At 49.3% G+C, this 22,735-nt stretch overlaps 1 protein-coding gene across 1 annotated transcript in view; it reads right to left on the minus strand.

The window, feature by feature from the left end:
- The window catches only part of SNTG2 (syntrophin gamma 2), a 201,056-nt gene that overhangs the window by 104,972 nt on the left and 73,349 nt on the right, over positions 1 to 22,735 (minus strand). Inside the window, exons 3-6 of the mRNA XM_079940355.1 lie at positions 12,677 to 12,733; positions 12,531 to 12,588; positions 3,084 to 3,127; positions 2,930 to 2,971 (exon numbers count right to left, since the gene is read on the minus strand). Coding sequence (XP_079796481.1) covers positions 2,930 to 2,971; positions 3,084 to 3,127; positions 12,531 to 12,588; positions 12,677 to 12,733 — 201 coding nt within the window. The remainder of the gene's footprint in view (positions 1 to 2,929; positions 2,972 to 3,083; positions 3,128 to 12,530; positions 12,589 to 12,676; positions 12,734 to 22,735) is intronic.

Raw genomic sequence — 22,735 nt, forward strand, 5'->3', positions numbered from 1 at the left:
ACCTGGTTACTGGGCTCAGGTGGGGTCTGGATGCTCGACCGTGGTCAACGCTACAACACAGAGTCCCGTCCGTCAGAGTTTGAGTGTCCTCTGTCTCCCAAGGCCATAGGGGCTGGACACGTGCATCTCTGCTACCAAGGGCAGCCGTTTATACAAGGCCGGCCTGGCCCGGGCCCCAGGGGAGGAAGTGGGCACGTGAACAGGAGCCAGACTCCCCCGCCCCCGGTGCTCCTGCACCAACGAAGCCCCACAAGGCACACCGGAGACGCTACTGGGAGTTTAGATCCCCATTCCAATGGCTCTGAACCCTGCTAATTTCGAGGCCCGGGAATTAGGGAGCAGTGATGCTGAACCAAAGCTACGTCCGCTGAAACCTCTGCGGGTGTCAGGTGATTCCCATGCACATCGGTGTTGAGAAGCACGTCTCTGAACAATTTTCCAACTCATGCATGAGAAAATACTGTTGGTCGGTTATCTGTCTCTCTATTTCTCTATCCATCCACCCAACCACCCATGTTCTATCAGCTACCTGTCTGTCTATCTGTCTACCTGTCTATCTACCTACCTTCTATCCATCCATCTTCCCTCTACCTAACCTACTTATTCCAGCCTGTTTCTTTCTTTCCATAGCACTTACGTTCCTTCCAACAAGATGGAACACTGCCTTAACCTCCTGTGTTCGGGACAGTTTCTCATATGAGCAGAGACTGAGAGAAGGTGACCATCGCCCAAGGAGGGCAGGCGTGAGGAGGTGGGGGGGCCGGGAGTAAGCCGGCTGCTGCAGGGAAGAGGAAGTCCGGACAGCCCAGGGCCCGAGAGCGGAGGCTCATCCTTGAGGGCAGAGGCCTTGCTGACGCCTGACAGATGCTTCGGTACCCAGGGGAAGGAGGGTCCACACGTACTTGCCAAACGACCTGGAGAACCAGGCGACCGGCCTCAGCTCCCTCAGGACACCTTCTATCAAACGCAGCTGCGAGCTGCTGAGTGACGGCCCACGAGATGCCGTGAGCTGGGGGTCTGGGGGTGTGACGGCCTGGCTGCTGCTTGGAACAGTGACCTGGAAGGTTCCATTTCTACCATTTATTAAACACAAGTGAAGACTTTATTTCTAAGGGTTCTTGAGTTCAAAATCACCAGAACTCAGAATCTGTCCTGAGATCTAAGTGATGACCGAGCTGCTGTGCGTGAATGAAATGTGTATAAAAAGGACTCATTTCCTTGAAAAGGGCGCCTCGTAAAACAGTCTGTGAAGTTTTATCAGTTAGGGCAGTTTTTAATCAATGGTTTTCGTGGGACTTAAAACCCTGGCCTGCCATTCTGGACTAGAAGTTAATTTAACATTTGAGATATTTTAAAAAAATTCTGAGCACGTTGCATAAAAATGAAGTTCTGTAATGTTTCTCGTTCTGAGACCCTTCAGGACGGAGCGCTGACCCCGCTCTGTCTCTCACTGCACATCGGTCTGGGTTCTGCTGCGGGGACTCTGCTGCCAGGTCTCCTGCCATACGCGTGGGCCTGGGGGTCCCACAGGGGGACCAGCTGCGCCCGCGCCACCTCCCGCCAGGCATCCCTAACCTCTGCACACAGGTGAGACTGAGTGATTTTCCAAACATCATTTTTCCTTCCTCTCTGAATAGTGAGATGTCTCAGAATTTGCCCAATAAAATTATGGAAAGTTTACTCTCTGCCACGTCGGCTACGATATTATATGTTGATGTGGATGAGGACACACGGTGTATGAAAAAGAGGGAAATAAACACATTTTTGTCGCCGAAAAGCAGTACAGCTTTTCCAAAGCAGGAGCCCATATACAGGATGAGGCTCATTTTTGTGGGTCTTCTGTGTGGAGCAGAACTGACTTTTCTTCTTTTAGGATTAAGTGAACCTAGAATCTACTCTGAAAAGTGAGTTTCACAGTGTGCAACTGTGATTTACGAGGTCTTTTACAAATTTAATATTTTTACGAAGTTCGTAAGTCTGAAGAGCTGAGGTTGTGTGTCAGGAGCAGGGTTCCAATCATGGCTTCTGTGTCACAGAAGACTGTAGACTTGTAATTTGACAATTGGGTCCAAAACGTATATTTGTATCAGTCAAGTATTGGAAGAGCTCCATTTATAAGCTTTACACATCATTTACTTTAAAAGTCTTTCTTTTCAGACGAATGCTTTTTACTTTCCCTGGGCCGGGATAAAGTTACCTAGGTGTACACTGTCTCTTTTTGAATTACTATGTGTTTTCTCACCTTAAGAAAGCAAACTTTTGCAGAGATTGAAAAATAACCCAAATGTTAAGTTTAGGAAGTAAACAGATGAGAGCACATCATCCACTTGAACCTAAACCTAAAACTGCAAGTCCCTGAGACCAAGAAACACGTCATCCCACCTGCGAATCTTTCCTCCGTGCCTGGAGCAAGTTAAAGGACTTCTTCACCTAGTTAACGACCTACTAATACGCTGTGTTGGAGCCTGACCTGACCTTGGGCAAGGTTCATGTCTGGAAAGGGGTGCTGGGGCGGAGCCTGTGACCCCCATGTCCACAGGCCAGCATCCCAGACACACACCAGAGGCGAGCGTCCCGAGACGTCCTCCAAGGCGAGGAGCACACAAAGCCAGAGGGAGCCGGTGTGCGGACCCTCACAGGCTCCACTCCGGTCACCCGGGCGGGGTCCCACGCCCTGAATTTCAACCCTCCCATCTTTAAAATAGCAGCCACCAATCTACCTTTTATAGCATCGGAGAGGACCCATGACGTGTGGACTGTGAAGGGACGTGGCACAGAGGCCCCTCTGAAACACGACTTGCTAAACTGTGTAAGCTTTTCTGAAGCTCTGTGTCTATGAGTACACTCCGTGAAATGGACTTTCAGAGAAAAAAATAATAAAAGGCTATCTAATAAAAAGAACAAAAAACATAACATATCATACACTTACCACTTCTTCGTGGGTTGCATTTTCTACATTAATGCCATTAACCTGAAAAGATGACAAATTAAGAATTTTGAGGATAATAATTGATGAGTCTCAATTCAAAACTAACATGAACTAACATGCAACAGAGCCAAGGACTGAAGTTTAAAATACTGACCTGGAGGAGGGCGTCCCCTACGAATAACATCCCTGTCTGGTGGGCTGCAGGGTCGCAAAAGGGGCAACAGTGTTAAGAGAGATTCAGAGACATCGTGCTCCTCCTGGCAGTGGTTTAGGGTCAGAGTTTGCAGCAACTGGCATTGTGTGCGTGCAGGTGTGAGTGTGCGCACGTGTGCGTGTGTGTGGATGTCTGCACGCAGGAGTCTCTGGGTGAACATGTGCATATGTGTGCACACGCTCGCACGCATGACGGGTGAGAATGTGAGCACGTGTGTGTCTGTGTGTGTGCACATGCACGTGTGTACACAGTGTGGGGAAACGCCAACAGCACAGCCCCAGCGCCCCCCTCGCCCGGCTGGTGAAGCTAAACATTCAGCTACTTTTAAGCACATTAAGAGAGTTACTTTGTAAACGCACAGCCTTGTTCAATGAGAAGCACAAATGTCACTTCCTCCTAATGAAGGATTTCATTACATGTGTGGAAAGTCTGGTCCCCATTTTTCATTAAGTCGACACAGACAATAAAATAGGAATCCCAGAAGCCACTCAGCATTTTCCCCTTTCTCGGGAACACATTTACATAGACTGCTTTAATTAAAGAAAATGTGCCCAGAATATTAAAGGAAAAAGGAAAGAAAACCTTTGTACTGTAAAGTTTGAGTATAATCTCTACAGCATTATTCCACTTCACTTTTCTATTTTCATAGAGGCAGAGAGATAACTCCTTTCAATAATAAGACTGAACGAATTCACACCAAACGTAAAGCATTTTGCAGTGTAAAGCCTGACAGCTGTTTTTTCTCTTTTGTTACGCACGTGCCCGACTTCAGCTCTGCTCCCCTCGACGAGTCTGCCAGCCACACACCAGACAGAGCCAGGGCCCCGGCCCCTGCGCCGCAATGAGGCCCCTGTGCTTTAGAGACCTTGGTTGATTTCAGTAACTGACCATTTGGCCCCTTGTTTTTCCTCTTCCTGTGCTTAAATTCCCACCTTTATGTTTAAATTCACCAATAAAGAGTGATCCCGGGAAACCCCAGACCCCGGCCTCGACCCCAGTGAAAGCAGGACCCCGGGCCTCGCGCTCTCTGCTGGCAGCCTCCATCTTGCCGTGTGACCCAGTGGTGCTGTGTGATTTCCAGGTCCTGTCAGCAACGAACCTTTATTTTTTCAGTCCCCTCATGGCTACTGCTGGAGGCATCGTACGACCATAATAAGAGCCACAAGGGCTGGTCCCGCCACAGCACGGGTTAGAGACAGGCTGAGACCTGCAGAACACACATTTTCACAGGTTTTTTTGCCTTCCTCTAGATTTGTTTTAATTTATAAGTCTTTGGTTAAATATTGGAAATAATAAGTTATTAACACTGGAATTCTTTAAATTCCAGGTAAATATTTAATGTCAATTGTTAATATTAGTTCTAGTCATTAACTAGTATTAAATTTTATTGAAAATAAAGTACAGTCTTTATATTAATGAATTTAATGGTATGGTTTTAGGTAATAAAGTTCTCATTTACATTGAGCCTTTACCCAGAAAAGCTCTGTCACCCACTAGGTGAGATCTACACTCCCTCTAGCTCCACAGGGGGCCCTTTCAGAATCTCCCCCATCTCTGCCTCTATCTCTGTCTCTGTCTGTCTCTCGGACTCTGCCTCTCTCTGCCTCTGTCTCTCTCTACCTCTGTCTCTGTCTCTGCCTGTCTCTCTGTCCTTTCTGTCTCTGTCTCTCTCTGCCTCTGTCTTCTCTGTCTCTCTGCCTGTCACTCTTTCTCTGTCTCTGCCTCTCTACGTCTCTGTGCCTCTGTCTCTCACTGCATCTATCTCTGTCTCTCTGTCTCTCCCTGCCTATCTTTCTGTCTCTCTGCCTGTCTCTGTCTCTCTCTACGTCTGTCTCTCTCTGCCTCTGTCTCTGCCTCTCTATGTCTCTGTCTCTCACTGCCTCTATCTCTGTCTCTATCTCTGTCTCTCCCTGCCTGTCTCTTGTCTCTGTCTCTCTGTCTCTCTGTGTCTCACGTCTGTCTCTCTGTGTTGTTAAAGCAAAGCTAATTAAAAAGACTTCCCAGTTAAATCTTTGAAATGTTTTTCTCTTTGTAGGACACTTTTAGCCCTAAAGAAACAAATTAAAAAGTGGTAAAATGGATGATAAAATAAAACCATGGAAATTTGATTTTAATTAAAAATTTTAATTAATGTTCCTAAATAAACTCTTTGGTGAGATTAAGCTAGGTTTGGAGATTGCAGCTGAAAAATGGCTCTAGTTTATTTCTGTGGTAATCTTGCCATTACATCAGGACGTAAAATGGAGATATAGCGTAATGTATTTGAACCACATAAATATTCAAACGTGCAAACTAGCTACAATGAGATATTTTCTATTTCTGTTATACTTGCCTTTTCAAGTCAAATTAATCGCTATTACTATAGTGTTATGTGAGACTGTGTAAATTTAATCATTGTTTGCAATACAAGTGTGTTATAACAGAAACTGTTCTTTTTGCAAATTAATTAGTCTTTGTAAAATTCAGACGCTTGTTAAATATTCATTCACATAAACTTCTGGGTAGTATTAGAAAATGAGGACACTTCTTAAAAAGTCTTACGTGCACTGAACATCTGGATTAATAATGACTAAAACCCTCCTCATCATCCTTTACAAGCACTGAGTCCTTTACGCCCCAGAACCGGCCACGTGTGGACATCGTCACCACGGAGCGGTCAATGGGAAGAGGGACGGGGCTGACCCCACCCTGGGGAGACCTCCGAGGGGCCAGCCGCTTACTCTGCCTCAGAACCAGACTCAGGGGCGCAGGATTCACTTCCACATTCTGCCCTGGTTCAGTCCCTCTCCAACCTTCCGTTGCCCCCCTGCACAGGGAGATTATCCTATTACCTCACTGCCAGTGAGGATTAAAGGTTGGTCCGTGAAGTGCTAACATGGTTTCTCTTCCCATCTTCCAAGGGGCCCTGGGAGGTTATGTGTTATTGATAATGGGGGGAGTTAAATTCTTTAAGTAACTCAAGATATTTCAGCCATTTCAAAGTATCTTGTAAATTAAAATTAAAAAGCACTTCCATCTTCCAGGATGGCCCTCAACTGTGGAAGCTGACACAGTGGACGGTATTAGGAGGATTCAAGGAGCAACGACAAAGTGGGTCCAGGACAGAAAGGACTTGTACAGAGAGCCTCTCACACACCTTCCGTAGCCATAGCAACTGGATTCTTCGCTGCCAACCTGCCTCCCTCTGATCTTAACATCAAGTGATCCTTCAACAGTAAGAACACGCTGGCAGCCCGGCAGCCAGATTCTCTGCTGCATTTCGCTCTCAGCAATCAGCTACCGAAGGTGACGGCTCTTCCCACGTGGAATTTCAATTAAACCTGCAGCATTTAACATGCGTCCTTCCAAGATCCTGATATATCTAGTATGTCTTGTCCAGGTTCCAACATTCCTCATTCAGCTACAAAGTCAATTTTTATCGTCTGCTCCAAGTTCGATTATTTGGAAGCTTGAAGAGCATATTTTCATTGATTCACTAACAACGAAGGAGAAGGAATGCGGAAATATTCTTCACTCTAGGAGCTGCACTTCCGCCTGGATCCAGGGTGTGGGAAGGGTCTCCTTTCGCCCTATATCCAGCTCCTGAGGCAAAAGGAGCAGATTCTGGTTTGTTCTAGGAAGCAGGGTCAGGAAAGCCTGACCTAAAGATTCCAAATCGGGCCCACAATCTCTTCCTGAGGTGAGAGGACTTTCTACATCTACACAAATTCAGTCGGATCCTAAAATAGGACTCTGTTCAATATTAAGAGTCTAGAAAGAAGTTAGCAACTACTGGCGAGACACACTGGCCCGAATATTTGTGTCAGATCTTAACGTTTCCAAAGCTGTGTCCTTTGCAGCACAAAAATGAGACGGGGCAACAGCAGGCCCTGCTGCTGGGGTCAGGGGCTGCACAGTTAACACGGACAGAGGCAAAGGCCCGCTGTCTGAACCCCCGACACCAGTGGGACAGGCAGTGAGACAATCGCATTCTCTGAAAAGGTCGCCCGGGCCCTGCAACCTCTGCTTCCCTAAGCCTGGACCACATATTTGGACTATGCAGTGGGGAGGGGTGCCACGTGGCCTCAGAATTAACACAGATGAGGGGCTGACGTGTAGACGGAGGGGAGGGAACCAGAGGGATGCAAAGATCAAGGGGAAGATAAAGGTTTCCACTGAATTCAGCAAAATGAAATTAATGAAATGTCACAGATGTGAAAAGAAGTTAATCACAAATCTTGTATAACGGTGGCATTTCACGGCTGTAAGACACCAAATACAGGTGAATATTCTAGAGAAAAATAAAAAGTGGGCATCTCAGGGGACCTCACACCCCAGGAAGCTCCGACCTCCCCCTGAAGTTGGCTCAGTAAGTGAGAGGAGTCCCGTTTCGACGGATCTCGAGGCCGTGGCTTCAAAAGGCGGAGGTCCCCTGCACTCAGGTTCCCCCGCCGGCCCTGTGACGGTCGGGGTGACCGTGCAGCTCCTCGGCATGGGCTTGGTCCTCTCGCCCTGGGGTGATACCTGTGTTTGGATGATAGTAACGGTCATTCTGTGCAAATGTGCAGCGTCTTCACAAGGGACACAGCCGCCCCATTTCCATCCACACTCAGCTGTCACAGAAACGTCCTCTATGACCCCACCATCCAGCTGCAGGTAATGATGACTGTTCCACATAAAAAAGGCTAAAGGATCCTAATTCTTTTTACTGTCCTAATGGGACAAACTTCCCCCCTCCCTACATGTTAGTTCAATTTTCTGGATATATTCTAACTGTCCCATCTGTCTCCTGGATACAAGCACCAAACCCGTCACAGGGTGCAGGCCTGCCCGTCCAAATCGTTACTGAGACATTAGGATGATAACTGAATTAAACCTCGGCTGCGAACGGATTTTACTAGTACATAATGTGATGACACGGTATGGAGGAAGAACTGGATTCAGAGACAGAAAAATCTGGTTTATAACTAAGCCTCCCTTCCCTGGCAGAGTGAGACTGGGCGAACCACCGTTTCTCTGTTCCCTGACCTACGAGTGTGAACAGCCAGCCACATCTGCCTTGTGCAGTCATGAAGACCCGACGAAAACGCAAAGAATTTGAAAAAGAACAGATGCATGTATATGTATAACTGAATCACTTTGTTGTACACCTGAAACTAACACAACATTGTTAATCAACTAGACTCCAATATAAAATAAAAGTTAAAAAAAAAAGAAAACGGAAGTCCTTTCCATGTCACACAAGCATTATTCTAATGTAAGATATTGCTGCTAAGATGACAATTTCTAACTCCAAGCCTCTTTGTCATCCATGTTTCTCTTCATTGTTTATTTGCTATATACAGTTTGTTTTGGGTTTCTAAGTTTTTGCAGTATTAGAAATAATATATTTAAATTTCATTCAATTGTGGAAAAACTCCTCATTCTTGCTTATTTTTATAAAGTACAAAGTGGTAATTACTCACAGCAAGCCGCTGTGACCACCGATTAAAAGGAGGACTGGAGAACGGCCCAACACTGCTTTTGCTTTCCAGAAACATAAAATGTTATTAAGAAGATGTGTGTCTAACTCAAGATACCTCACACCTATGTGTGTGCACGTGTACGTGTGCATGTGTGTGTGTGCCCGTCGTGTATTCATCACAGAGCACGTGTGCAGCCTCGCGGGCGAGGTCGGGTGTGCGGGAAGCAGAGCTCTCTGTGGGCGTGAAGGCGGGGGATAGGAGGGGCACCGGGGTGCCAGGCCTCACACGGGGGCAGGGCTCACGTCTGGGTTTGCAGAATCACCAGTGACACGGAGAAGGGCTCAGATGTCCAGCCTGAGCACTTAACATGTAAGCAGCAGAGGGTCAGGGGAGACTTCTGGGCAAGGGGACGGAAGAGCCACACAGAAGAATTAAGTTCAAAGAATGTGGACAGAGGCCATTAAGTCTGCGTTCTCAGTATGGGCACCACACTCACACAAAACCTAGGCAGTGACCTTTCTAGACTGGCATTAAATCCTATGGCCCCTGGTGGTTCTAGGGTTTTAATAGCATTCCTGGTGACTGGCCCTGATGGGTACCTGGGCAGGACACCCTGGTGGGCAAGGACGTCTGTCCCTGGAGCAGCTGGGCCTGGGCAGGTGCACTCAGCACCTCGCAGGAGCAGGACTGCAGGTGTGCACCCGAGAACTGACAGGCCCAGCAGCTGAGCCGGACCTCACACAGAACCCAGGACTGCCAGCAACAAGTCCTGTGCCCCTTGGCATCCTCCAGAAACAGCAGGACCCCGGACCACCAGCAGGGCCTGGACGGGCAGAGCCTTTGGTCAGAGCCCAGCCGGGGGCCGAGCTCTCACAGGGATAAGACGAGACCATCACCTGCTTCTCCAGCAGAGTCTCCGGGTGGACGGTCACAAGGCCATCTGAGAGCCTCTGTGATGCCCGAGGACCCAGGAACGGCATCTGGCTCCCCGGCCAAGATGGGGAGCTTCCCTGCCCTCAGCGAGAAGGACCCCATGACCTGACCCAAATGTGACCCTGCAATGAGGGGCGTGAAGCCACAACTGGGCAAAGGACCTCACTGGACTTTTCCTTCCAGACTCCAAGGCCAGTTCTCTGCTGGTGCCCTAACTCGCCCCGGACGCTGGAACATATTCTCCTAGCAGCAGCCCGACTGATTTTTTAACGTAAGACCTACCTTATGATCCTGCTTTGGGAAGTCCTCAAACGACCCCTCTACCTCCTTAAGAAAATCCAAGTCCTGCCCCAGGACCACGAGGCCCGAGGACCTGCTGCAGCCCCCACCCCCCCGAATCTCATGCCCCCCCTCGCCTCCCGCCTCAGCCGCCCCTGCCCCGCTGGCTTTCCTGTTTCTGAGCGAGCACGCCCCTCCCTGCACCGAGCTGTCACCCTTCCTCCCCCCCGGGGCCAGGATGCCGCGGCAGGGCCTGCTCACCCCTTACTCTGGGTGATTCAAATATTTGCTTAAATGTCACCCACAGAAAGATTCCCACCGACCGCCCTATAAAAACAGCGATGCTCTATCCATCACTGTGCACACCCCAACACTGATTAATTTTCCTCACAGCAGCTGGCATCGTCTGAATGCGTACTATGGCCTGTTCATTTACCGCCTGTTTTCTCCCACGGGACACGGGTGGGAGGAAGCGGGCAGCGCTCGCCCTGAATGCCCAGACCAGAGTTCAATCTCCGCACGGTGGCTGCTGAAGGCGGCCAGGTCCGTCTGTGGATGAATGACTGAATAAACGGGTTACACTCTGCTCTGCTCTAACGGTCCGTGGCTACCCGATTCCTAGACGCAGTGCCAGGTGGACGGCAGGCCGCCGACCTCGCTGGTCCCCACAGTGAGCGCTGGAGGGAAACTCTCCCCCTCTGGACTGTTCTCCTGCGACGACTAGGCACCTGCCCTCCTCGGTGGGGGGAGATCGAAGCAGGGTGCTGCCCCCACAGGAGCAGTGGGGACCCCAGTTCTGTCACCTCCCCTGAGCGCTCTGCCTCCCAGGAGAAACCCTGACTCGGTGGGTTGCTGGTTGCAGTGGGATGGTTATCAGGTTACCAGTGCCGTGTGCGCCCGCCTCCTGTGCATGGCCCAGCTTCCCGGAGCCCAGGCTCCCGCACGCTACGGTCCCTCCTGACACTGACGTGCGCGGCAGCTCGGCCAAGGTGCTCCCTGCCTGTAAGGTACACATCCTGAGCCAGACCCTGAACATACGAACTAAGTTACACCAAGCCCGGGTCCCTGAAAGCTCACAGTTCACTAAGCATTAATGCAAGAGTTTCGGGTGTAGAAGAAGCCCACAGTGAAGAAAGGAAGACATCGGTGGGAAACACCTTATCTATGGCCACAGCAGATGGAGAGGACACCAGAGGGAGGGGGAGGGCCTGCTGGCCAGCCTGGCCCCAGGCAGGACGTGGTGATGGAGACAAGGGGCCAGGAGACGCAGGGGGCGATGGGGACCTGCTCTGGGGACTCGCTGGGTCTGAGCTGCTCAAGATGCGTCCCAGACGCTGCAGAGTCTCCGTTTCAGAAGAGAGAGTCGTATCCGCACGACTGGACTCTGCTGAGGGGTCCGGGAGCCCAGTGTGCTCCCCAGCCCATGGAGAAGGTGCAGCCTGTCACCTGTCACCGTGCGCGGCCTCCTCGGCCTGTTCACTCCTCTGCAGAGAAGGTGGATGCGCTTCCTGAACTGAGCGTGAAATCCTTTTCGCGCGGCCTCCACGGCCTGTTCACACCTCTGCAGAGAAGGTAGACGCGCTTCCTGAACTGAGCGTGAAATCCTTTTCGCGCGGCCTCCTCGGCCTGTTCACACCTCTGCAGAGAAGGTGGATGCGCTTCCTGAACTGAGCGTGAAATCCTTTTCGCGCGGCCTCCTCGGCCTGTTCACACCTCTGCAGAGAAGGTGGATGCGCTTCCTGAACTGAGTGTGAAATCCTTTTCGCACAGCCTCCTTGGCCTGTTCACTCCTCTGCAGAGAAGGTAGACGCGCTTCCTGAACTGAGCGTGAAATCCTTTTCGCGCGGCCTCCTCGGCCTGTTCACACCTCTGCAGAGAAGGTGGATGCGCTTCCTGAACTGAGTGTGAAATCCTTTTCTGATTTTAATCTTATTCCCTTTCTTTTCTGAAACTTATATTCATATCCACAAATTTAAAACTTTACTTATAAAAAAGAACTGAGAATGCTCACAAGGATTATAGGAGCAGAAGCAGATTTGAGCAAATCCTTCCTTCAAGTATTAATCAGCCAGCCAGGTGGTTACGGTCTCGCAGAAACGACTAAACACTCCGAGTTCAGTGACGAATTGATTCGTTCTCCCTGTGGACCCTCACTCCAAACGCAGGGACCTCTGAGCTCCTGCAAGCTTTTCAACTGCACAACTGCAGTGCTTGACTGTACAACTGTTACTTGGTTTGTACAACATTCCACTTGCCCATTACAAGAAGGAATCCCGTCCCCACTCTCACTTCTACACACACTGATCTGCTCCCAAAGCCATCGATTCACTGTGTCAGCGATTAACGAGCTACCGTCAGCACCGCAGAGGCCTCTCACTCACGGCTGCGATGCCATTTTACACGAGAAACCTCATCACCACCGACTCTGTGCACACTGCATCCCCCCAGTGCTTCGTCTTTCCTGAGAAACCAGAGCTCAAACCACTGCCGTGTCCGTGTCTCCTGGGGATGACTTGACACCACGCTGCGAGTCAGTATCTCTCTTAAGGGCTCACGGGATCAGGGGAAACGAAAAAGGGCCGCGTGGCAGCAGGGATGGGAGAGCGGACAGCTACAAACTAAGACGGCAGGCAGATAACCAAGCAACACACACAGCTGCTATCTCCTCATTTAAGACAGTGCACTGCCTTCCAGACTGCTGCCATGCTCACAATCACTCAGCGGCTTTCACCTGCGTGGTCTTTGAATATCTTCGATATGACGACTGGGACTCCGTGCTCCACGCCGCCCTGCAAGACAGGAAGCAGGAGCGCAGTTAAGATCAGCGCGGGGACCTTCATGGAAAAGTTCGTCGAGGAACATCCAGTGCGCTCATACCTTTATGCTCAGGCCCAAGCCGCCCACGGGCTGTCTGCGAAGCGTAACAGTTCTGTGCTTTAAGAAATTTAGAAAAAAAACCCAGTTTAGGTTAAAATGCACAATCAGAAAGTGAATGCAAAATGTATATATAACTTCTTAATTAAAACTTTAGTGGCTGTTTATACTTCCAAAGGGACGTTGCTTAATTACTACAGTGATGGTACCACTTCAAATCTCCATCTGCAGTATTACACGGAAACAAAGATACTGATAAGAACAGACACCATTAGGTGCATTCTTTACACAAGATTCCTGCAAAGCTGGGGTCATCTTACCCCCATTTTGTCTGAGGAAGTGAGGCCCCTGAGGGAAATACCGGCCCTGGTTCCCCAGGTGACAGACGGGGAGGCTGCAGAGCACACACTCTGCTCTGTTTCTAAAATCTGTCTTTCCACTAATCCCAAAACGGGCTCCCTTTGCACCACACTTCTCTGTACAGTGCAATCGCTTTTAGTCCACTTGTTAGTAATCAATGTTAACTCATGAACGATCGATTATCTCACGTCCTGACCTTGTTTAAAGGTGTCGCTGCTGATGAGAAGCCAAGATCCACGCTGCCCCTGTGGGCTGACGGGCTGGTCAGGGTCTCCATCTCTTACATGCTCAATCACGTAACGTATTTTATTTTGGTCTCAACTGACTATTTGATAGTTGTGAAGCTGAGAGGGCATGAGTAGGGCGGCCTGGGGTTAGATGAAGGGGTGCAGGAAGTGTGTTTGCCTCCAAAAGGTACTATCGGAATAAAACAGGGACACGCGTTGCTGTGATTATTAAGGGAAAACGTAAGCGCTTTTAGACTCAATGACCCTAAAGCCTGTGTGTTTGCAAAGCAACAGCAGAGAGCGAGTCAGGGGTCCGGAAAGAGCCGGGGGTCCTGCCCAAGCCTGGGGGGTCCTGCCCGAGCCTGGGGCCCGCTCACCACCAGTGAGGAGAGACGCGGAAACTGTAGAGCCACTTGTAATCTATTACAAGTTTTTATTTGTATTGTTTTATTTATATTTATCATATTATTTTTATTTATTATTTTAGTATTTAAAATCCACTTGTAATTTAATTCTCAGGAGTGGATACATTATAAGCTTAAAGTAAAGAAACCAAAAACTAGAGCAAATAAAACTATTTTAAAGTGTATACGGGGAACACATTTTATAATGCTGAGCTCTTTCGCACATGTAACATTTTGAACTGATGAAATACTTATGTAATCATACATGGAAAGAGAGCTATAATTCGGGACTTTGGCATCAGAAGAATCGTTTTGCCTTTTCCCTGGTCCTGGGCTGGACTCCCAATGAGACACTGGAGACCAGCAGGTGACACTCGTGTGACAGGGACACCACGTGACATCGAGACCACGTTCCAGGAATACTCCTGTCACCTACACAGAGGCAAAGCACAGCCGACACGGTGGGCGGAGGGGGGAACTCTGGGTCCAGCTGTGCCCAAAGTGGGCACAAGGCAGTTCCCACGTGTGACGTAGTCACACTGATGCTTGCGAGGGAAACTTCCTGAGCATCAGAAGATGAGAAAGTTGGATCACCAACCAGGAATCTCTACGGTATTTCTCAAAACATTCGATAATGGTTTTCATTTTAGCCATTAATATAAGCATTTGAACCTCACTGAGGGCAAATATTGGTGAAAATATATTTTGAGAAGGAGTAGGTTGGTTTCTGCCTCAACTGACCTCACCAAAAAAATGCCCTTTCCAATCCATCATTTTATTCATGTATCGACCTTGGGCAGACAATGTAAAGGAAATGTCAGGAAATGGCCACAACTGTGGCAAAGTGTGTCAATGCACCCCAACAATCTGTTCTAATGCGCCTAACTGGTGAGGAAAGGCAATCAGGCCACAAAGCTCTTTAGCGTGTGTTTAAGAGAACTCGAAGAGCCTACTGCCGCTTATTCCGGCCAAGCCAGAACACTGCTTATTCACATATTTGCTCTACGCAACCTGCTGAGATGTCCTTTCTGAGCACACGCGGTCCCGGCATCTAAAGCTCGGCAAAGCTGAGTTTCTGCACGCTTCTGAGTTTCCTACACAGGAAGCTGCTGTGAACCGAACCGTGTCCCCCAGATCCCTATGCGGAAGCCCTACCCACCTGCTGACTGTGTCTGGAGATCGGGCCTTTCAGAGGCTTAGCCTAAGGTTAAATGAGGCCACGGAGGGGCTGGTCCTACAGGAGGAGCAAGCGCCCCCCGAGCCCTCTCTGCACACAGAGGACACGGCAAGAGGACAGACGTCTGGCAGAGGGCATCCAGAAACCTGGCCAGAGCCTGGCCCGCCCCTTGACCGTGGGCTTCTGGCCTCCAGACGGTGAGAAAAAGAAACGCCTGTTGTTCAAGCTCCACCCCCACCCCCACCCCCGTCTACCCCCTCGTCTGCGGTATGTTGTCAGGGCGGCCTGAATTGCCAAGACAGAGGCCGAGCAAGGGAATTATGGGAAGGAATGTTGCAAACCATCGAGTTTCATAAAAACACCGGGATGTTGAGTCTCTTCTATGAAAAGTTGTTCTTCCGTATCTTTTAAAACCCCCTCATTCAAGCATCACAGAATCTAGTATTTTAAAGTTGGGAGAAGAGGCTCAGCTAATCCGTGCTCTCTTCAATGAAGATTACATAACTATCGATATTAAGGTTCTAAAAGAGTTGAACAGTATCACATACAAGCACCTTATTTTTCAAAACACAATTTGTAAAAATTAGTGGATGGTGAAAACCAAATAGGAAACAAAAGTTCTGCAGCTTTTAACTGAAACCTTTTACACCACAGCCCAGACAAAGCCACTCTTCCTTCTGCGTCCTGACACTCACGACCTCACAGCCAAGCCAGGGCTGATCCTTTTGACTTAAGGTCCTGCATAGAACGCTCCATCGTGGTTCTGTCAGCGATCCAGACAGAACTAATGTTACCAAAGGCATCTTCTAATTAAACCAAACAGTCATTCTTCAGTTAGTTTACTCAGTACACACTCTGCAGGATCAACTGCCCAGAAGATCGGGAACCAGATATGACCCAACGAGAGGCTCAGTTATAAGAGGACACAGTGTGGGAGGGGCCTCCGCTCCCTTCAGACGTGTCTTCCCTGTAATCCGGGCTCTTCCGCCAGTCCGAGGGTCCAGAGCACAAGCAGACTGACCGATGAGACCTCTGGAGGATGAACTGTGGAACCTAAGAAAACCATCCAACCGATTCTCTTCAGCTCAGTCCCGCACTTCTTTCTTCACAAACATAAGAAGTAAGGTCCTTCAGCAAATATTCTTCTGCACTTTATCACTGAATCCCCAGCCATGTTTGACGGTCATTCACGTCTGCATCCTGGAGCCATCACCGTAGCAAGACTCCGCTACGCCCATGTTACCTGACTGTAAACATTTTGAGACAATTCTTACCTATTATAAGAGAAAGCGACTTGGGGATACTGAAAGTTGGATTTCCTCCTCTGTCTTGCTCTAAAATACTGATCTTCAGGTACTGCTGCAGCATATGTACGATCTGGCCACACGTTTTTACTCAGGCATTTAAAGTGCGGACTTAACACTAACTTCAAATTTGTTACAGCTGTTAACAGATGTTCAGCTCTGACTGTTGCGGTCTCCAGAAAGATGGGTTTCAGGCAGCAGTTAAAATAAAAGTTGCCTTTGCGGGACTGTGCCAGCAGGCCCGATACCCTCTCCCCAGCCTGGGCTTTCTTCACTCAAGAACCTCCCATCAGTGGAGGACTCCAAGTGCGGCCTCTGCGCCCCTCCCCGGGGGCTCCCACCTGCACCCCATCGGGACCACCTGAGCCACACCTGCTGCTCAAGGAGGAAAGGAGAGAGCAGGTGGGAAAACAGTGACAGAGGCATGAGCCTGAGTTTCCATGACATAATTGAAGGGCCTGAAAGAGCAACTTTTAAAATTAGCAACTTAGGGAAAGAATTTTCTGAAGTATTTTATTTCTCGCACACACACACAAATACTTTTTTAAAAATTATTATTTTTCCAGAAAATAAAGTGTTACTGGACTTTGATGTTGAGGAGGGTTTCGGAGGAGGGGTGTCAGACCCCAGGGGCCTCCGTCCACAGGGCTGGGATTCTCCAGGGAGCAAACACCTGGAAGGTGTCTTTCAGGACAGGGCCGTGGCCTCTCTCCCCTCTTTTTAAACCGTCCACTCAAGCGAAATTCCCTCAATCTGTGAAGAGTCTGGACTTGCCACTTGAAATAAGTAAATTATTCCTCCATGGATTGTGGTAAGTATTTCAAAACAATAATAGTTATTTGAAAACTCTCGTGCCTATTTGTTCAATTCGGTAACGGACTCAAATCCGCCTTAAGAGGACTTAAAAATCAGTATACCAGACTCGGAGTTTCCAAAAATGTACCACAATCCCTAGAACTTAAAAATACCGAAACCCCTACAGTAGTCCGGCCTCGGGAGGAGTTGCCAGACGCTACGTGTGATCTTTCGGGCCTGACCATGGCATTGACGGGGGAGCGGCCCTCCACACCCCGGACCCGCGCACCGACGGCGCCCTGACGCCGGGCTCCTACACGACCGCGACTCTGCACGCCCTGCCCCGCACGTCCGCGGGGGCCCTTCGTCTGAGGCCTCGGCCAGGCCTTGCTGCGGCGGAGGGAGCCCTGGAGATGCTCCACCCGGGCTGGGCCAGCACCCAGGACCCTCCCACCCCAAACACCCCCGGGACCCATGAAACACAGGAGCTTTGTGCTCAGGGCTCCGGTGGGCAGGGACCCTCCCAGAGCCACCCGGCATCAGAAGCCATGGGGGGCGCCCCCCCCACCCCAGCTCTGCCTGCGCGGTCACAGCAAGAGATAAAGGCTCAGCCTTCTCTGTCCGCTCGTTGCCCTGACTGGTATCTGAGCCCTGGCATCTGATTGGCCAGCTCCTCTGAGCTCGGATGGTTACTATTCGCACGAAGCTGAGCGGCAGCTGAGCAGACGTTGCACGATCATCTTCCTGTTCATCCCTCAAAACCTCAACAAAGAGAGTTCACCGCACTGGGGTCAAAAATGGGTTTTGAAAGAATGTATGCGTTATTGGGAAGTAAGGTTACCTGAGATCAAAATATTGGCTGAATTTAAAACACAGACTCTTCTTGGGGGCTTGAATCCAAACAAGAATGTGCAGGAAAGGCATCAGTCACCTCTGGGTTATTCACAGGGGAGTCTGCGGTCACCACAGGGATGAAGTGACCATCCACAGGTACACGTCGCCATAGTCTCACGGGTGAGTTTAAATAGCACAGCATTTGCAAGTGCAGGAACAATGTCATTCCACTCACATAAATTGAGAAGCACCATTTGGCTGTGGAAAGTCCACGTAAAGAAAGAATGAAATTTTAAATGGAACAGTGTATACGAGTATCAGTATAGCGGGGCTTCAGCGGTATCTGCACATTTCATTTCTTTAAAAAAGTGGAGAGATTTAAAGCAAATATGTTGGTATATGGTAAATACGGATGACAATTACATGGGGTTCTGCGTATTACTTTTCAACTTTTTCTATGTTGAAAAATTACATAATTAAAGGAAACAATAATAAAAATGTTTAGTAGATTACGCAAAATACATTGCTATTATGATTTTAGTTATTCAAAGTTTCATTGAATGACATATTTTTGCATTTAATTTCCTTACACAGTGGCTTGTGCGCACACAAACGCAGACAAACATGTATAAATTATTTTACCCTTCAACTAAGTCGCGGTATAAACCTTTAGAACGAATTCGCCCCATCTATTCCCTAATTCAAGGTTTTCACATTTTAAAGCCAGAACCACCCTACTGTGGTGAAATGGACTACGTGGCGAATCCTCGGCGTTTCAATGAGCAAATGCACAGCACTGAGGGCCAGGGCCCGGGAGAATCCCACAAGCCAGGAGTCAGCCACTGTCCTGGCGGCAGGAGGGAATTCCTGGCTACTGGCTGACACCTGCACTTCGGTGCTTGTCCGGAAGCCTCTCGGGAGAGATTGCCCACCCTCCTCCTGGGGGCGCGACTTCGGCAGCGCTGGTTCAACTCCGCGGCTCCCACCCCCTTCCCCGGGAGGGCTCACGGGTCGCGTCTCAGGACGGACCTGCACTCTGCAGGGCCCCTTCTGTGTCTTGGATCTGTGTCCACACGGGCACCCTCTCTCACCACCCAGCCCTCAGCTACGGAGAGGATTCTTCTGGAAATGACCCTCCCGAGCAGAAAGGCGGCCTTTCCACGACACACAGATGTCAAACAGGAACGAATCGCTAATGCCAGCACGTGCAGAGGGCTAGTCAGTGATTTCCATGAGCAGGATTGCCTCCAACTAAAAGTCAGTCAGTCCATCACAAGAATATATATATAGAGAGAGATTTCCTCTGGGACAAAAGAGTACTAATAATGAGTGAATAGTTCATAGTAATTTTTTCATACAGGCCCACCCCAAAGATCGTATAGAATCCTTCAACTAGTGGGTTAATCATTGAAAAAGGAAAGCTCAGAAGGTGGTTTTGTCTTTGGTACCCTAGTTTATAGGAATGATCGCCAATCCTTCTGATGTGGTGTTTCACTCTGCAAGGAGGAGTACCTGCCCCGCATCGGTGAACTGGCTGGAGCAATGGCCCAGGGGTCCAGTGACCTGCATCTCACAGACGTAACTGGGGCTCGCTCCTCCCCGGCAGGATAATGCAGGAACCTTCTGGACCAGGAACTCACTAAGACCCAGGAGGCAGCACTTAGAGACCCAGAGCCAGTTTACAGTGTGGATATACACATAGAAACCAATTTTCAGAAACTAAAAGGAAATGGATTTTCAGCTGAGGTCCTGGAAAAATGGAAGAAGTTAAGAAACTAATGAATGTTTGTCAGTAAACAGATATCAAGAACAGGGAAATATACAAAGCTGAGGAAATGTATCCAATGAGTTCAGAAGAGTGTTTTGTTACTAGGTCACTGGTACTTTGGCTGAATGACAAAACGCCTGATGGGAAATCAATAATTACTAGTGTAAGAAAATACAATACTGTAATAAAGATTAAATTCAAAGAAAGAAATTTAATTCAATTAATTCAATTCAAATTAAAGAATTCAAAAAATTTTTAAATTAAATACTAAAACAGATAGAGGTGGTACCTACTCCTGATTTATGGACCCAAAGAATAGGAAGCAAAAGGGGACTACAGAAAGGGTATCCGCTTAAGTGGCTAAAAGTAGGAATAAGGCATTTATTGTACAACAAGAAGCAATTATCGAATTGTGTGTATTGTGCACCACGTACAGAAGTCGTCAGAAACGGCCATTCCTTCGGCAGTGTCGTGATAGCAAATTCACCTGCCTCAGAAAGTTTAATCCAAGTTTAGTTCTTGAATCAATACACTAAATACACTAAATAGCAATTTGCTGATACTCTTCACAGGATCTGTTACGTAAGCCATAAACCTAACTTTTGAAACTGCTTTTACCAGGCTCCGTGGACCATCGGGATGTACTGGACAATCTGCAGATGCCTCTCGCGGGCTCAGGACCACGTGGCCACCAATCAGTGCATCACCTGCGCTCAGCGGTCCTCACGAACGTGATCGGAAGTGCATCTACTTCTGCTCAAACGCCACTTGCCCACACAGGTGCAAAGATGCAAGTGGGAAACCAAGGAGGGAGCAAGCCAGCTCCTGGGTGGGAGGGTGCACACAGCCCCAGAGAGCAGCAGGGCCAGCTCACAGACGTCTGCAAACGCCCACGTGTCCACAGCACAGGGGCCACGACCCAACGTGTGTCCACAGGGGACAAGCGAGTGGAAGGCCGTGAGGTCAGGTCAGGGCCAGCGTACGCGGTGCCTGGAATGCAAAGCAAAAAGTTTCCGGGCCCGATTCTGATTTCTACAATCTGTTCGCAGGTTCGTGATATTAGCCAGACAGACCCGTGAAGAAGACCGAACACCGACAGGACACAAACGCTTCCAGAAAGAGACCAGAGCAGACACCTCCAGCTCTGTGCGAGGCCCCTGATCACAAACCAGAGGAGCAGGTACAGAAAAGGAGAGCAGGCCTCCGCCTCTCGGAATCTGTTGGGGTCCCAGACCCCAGATCCAGGTCCTTCACCACTAGGGACTCATGGGGCGTCTGGTCTCGGCTCCCCTCCCCCCACCTTCTCCCTGCGTCTCCCCGCGTCCACCCGCCAGCTCCCTCGCTGCCCGCGGGGCCTCCACGCCACTCATCTGTGTTCCAGCTCTTGACGTTTCCTTCCGGAGACTTCTTCAGATCTACTTCACAGCTCGGACGCCCCGTTTCTTCGTTTCTTATTTAACTGATACGTTGAAATTCCGATTTCACTGACCATCTGTGGCTGGTCTCGCATTGGCTGGCTCCCTTTTTACAACCTCCTTCCTTTGTCCGACTGTTAGAACCTCCCGTTTAGTCTTCAGATGTAATGAACGTGCACCTTGCATGCCACGCACCTGACTCGCTCAGAACCCCAAGTCTCCACAGGCCCGTCTCTGCGTCTCTGGTTCACAGTGGTTTTCCTCCCGGTGGCTTCATCCCCGAAGGTCCCCGTGACCCCGGAGCTGGGAGTCGTCTCAGACCTGTGAGTGTGTTCCTCCAGAAGCCACCTGCATCTTCCTTCCGCGTGGACCTGGGGACCCGCACACCTGACACCACCTCGAACTTCGTTTTCAGCTGGAGGCTCTTCGTGCCACATGGGACGTGTAGACTCCAGCACCAGACCCAAGTGAGCGGAGGTCGGGGAGGGGTCCTCAGGGGACAATTGTCTGGTTTGGGCCCTCTTCCTTCTGAAGCCAATCCCAGCCAGGCAAAAACTCTCACTGCCCCTTCTGTGGGAAGGACTTGGTTTCCAAGTTCACACTCTAAACCTGTGACCTGGGGCTTTCTTCCTCCAGGCGGGGCTTAGGAGAGTCTGGTCTGTCCCCTCCTCTGGCTCTAGCCCAGGCTGCCTCCTGATGTCCACTCTGACGGCCGTACCCAGCTCCCGTGGGGCGGCAAACCCAGTCCAGCTCACGCTGTGTGAACGGCCGCCCAGCATTGTCAGGGTTCAGCGATGCTTGTGCTTCCCTGGGCTGTCTGCACTGCTCTGCGCTACCCTGAGAATTTACCAGGCAGCATCCCTGGACTATACGTTAGCAGAGGAGTAGCTAAGATGCTGCCTAATTCTGTAATTAACTTTGTGAACTCAGACCAACAACTTCCTCTTCCTGAATCTTAATTTCCCAAACAGTAAAATGAGGGTATGGAATTCTCCACAACCATAAACGTGCCATGACTTAAAGGGCCAAATACAACACAGAGATCTTCTAAATTTTTTTCTTTATATGTAACTCCCTCACTATACTCAACACAAACGTAAACTTACAGTTTAGAAAAATAAAATATGTCAAAAATAAAGCAATCTAGACAGAAACTCGGAAATGCGAGAACAAGCCAGCTCTTCCAAAGTGCAAAGCACACACTCTCTTTAGGAGATAATTAGAAAACCCGGAGATTCTAAGCATTCCAAGCGCCACGGTGATCTGAACGGACAGGAATATAAACGAAATATGAAGTCACCGATTCTGAAGTCTGATAATGAATCAGCAGATTTGAGAATCTATTGGTTTTTATTAAAGAATAAATTGAGTTTCCTCTCCCTCTTTCCCGATAAGAGTAACATCCATTCTTAACTGATATAATGCTTATTTTTTCAGCAGTTTCAAGAAAACAAAATACAAGTCTCCTCCTTAATCCTGACTTCTCAAACAATCAAGAATATAAGCGCAGGGGCTTCCCTGGTGGCGCAGTGGTTGAGAATCTGCCTGTCAATGCAGGGGACACGGGTTCGAGCCCTGGTCTGGGAAGATCCCACATGCTGCGGAGCAACTAGGCCCGTGAGCCACAACTACTGAGCCTGCGCGTCTGGAGCCTGTGCTCCGCAACAAGAGAGGCCGCGACAGTGAGAGGCCTGCGCACTGCGATGAAGGGTGGCCCCCGCTTGCCGCAACTAGAAAAAGCCCTCGCACAGAAACGAAGACCCAACACAGCAAAAATA

This window comes from Stenella coeruleoalba, assembly GCF_951394435.1.
Source record: "Stenella coeruleoalba genome assembly, chromosome: 13".
Classification (NCBI taxonomy): domain Eukaryota; kingdom Metazoa; phylum Chordata; class Mammalia; order Artiodactyla; family Delphinidae; genus Stenella; species Stenella coeruleoalba.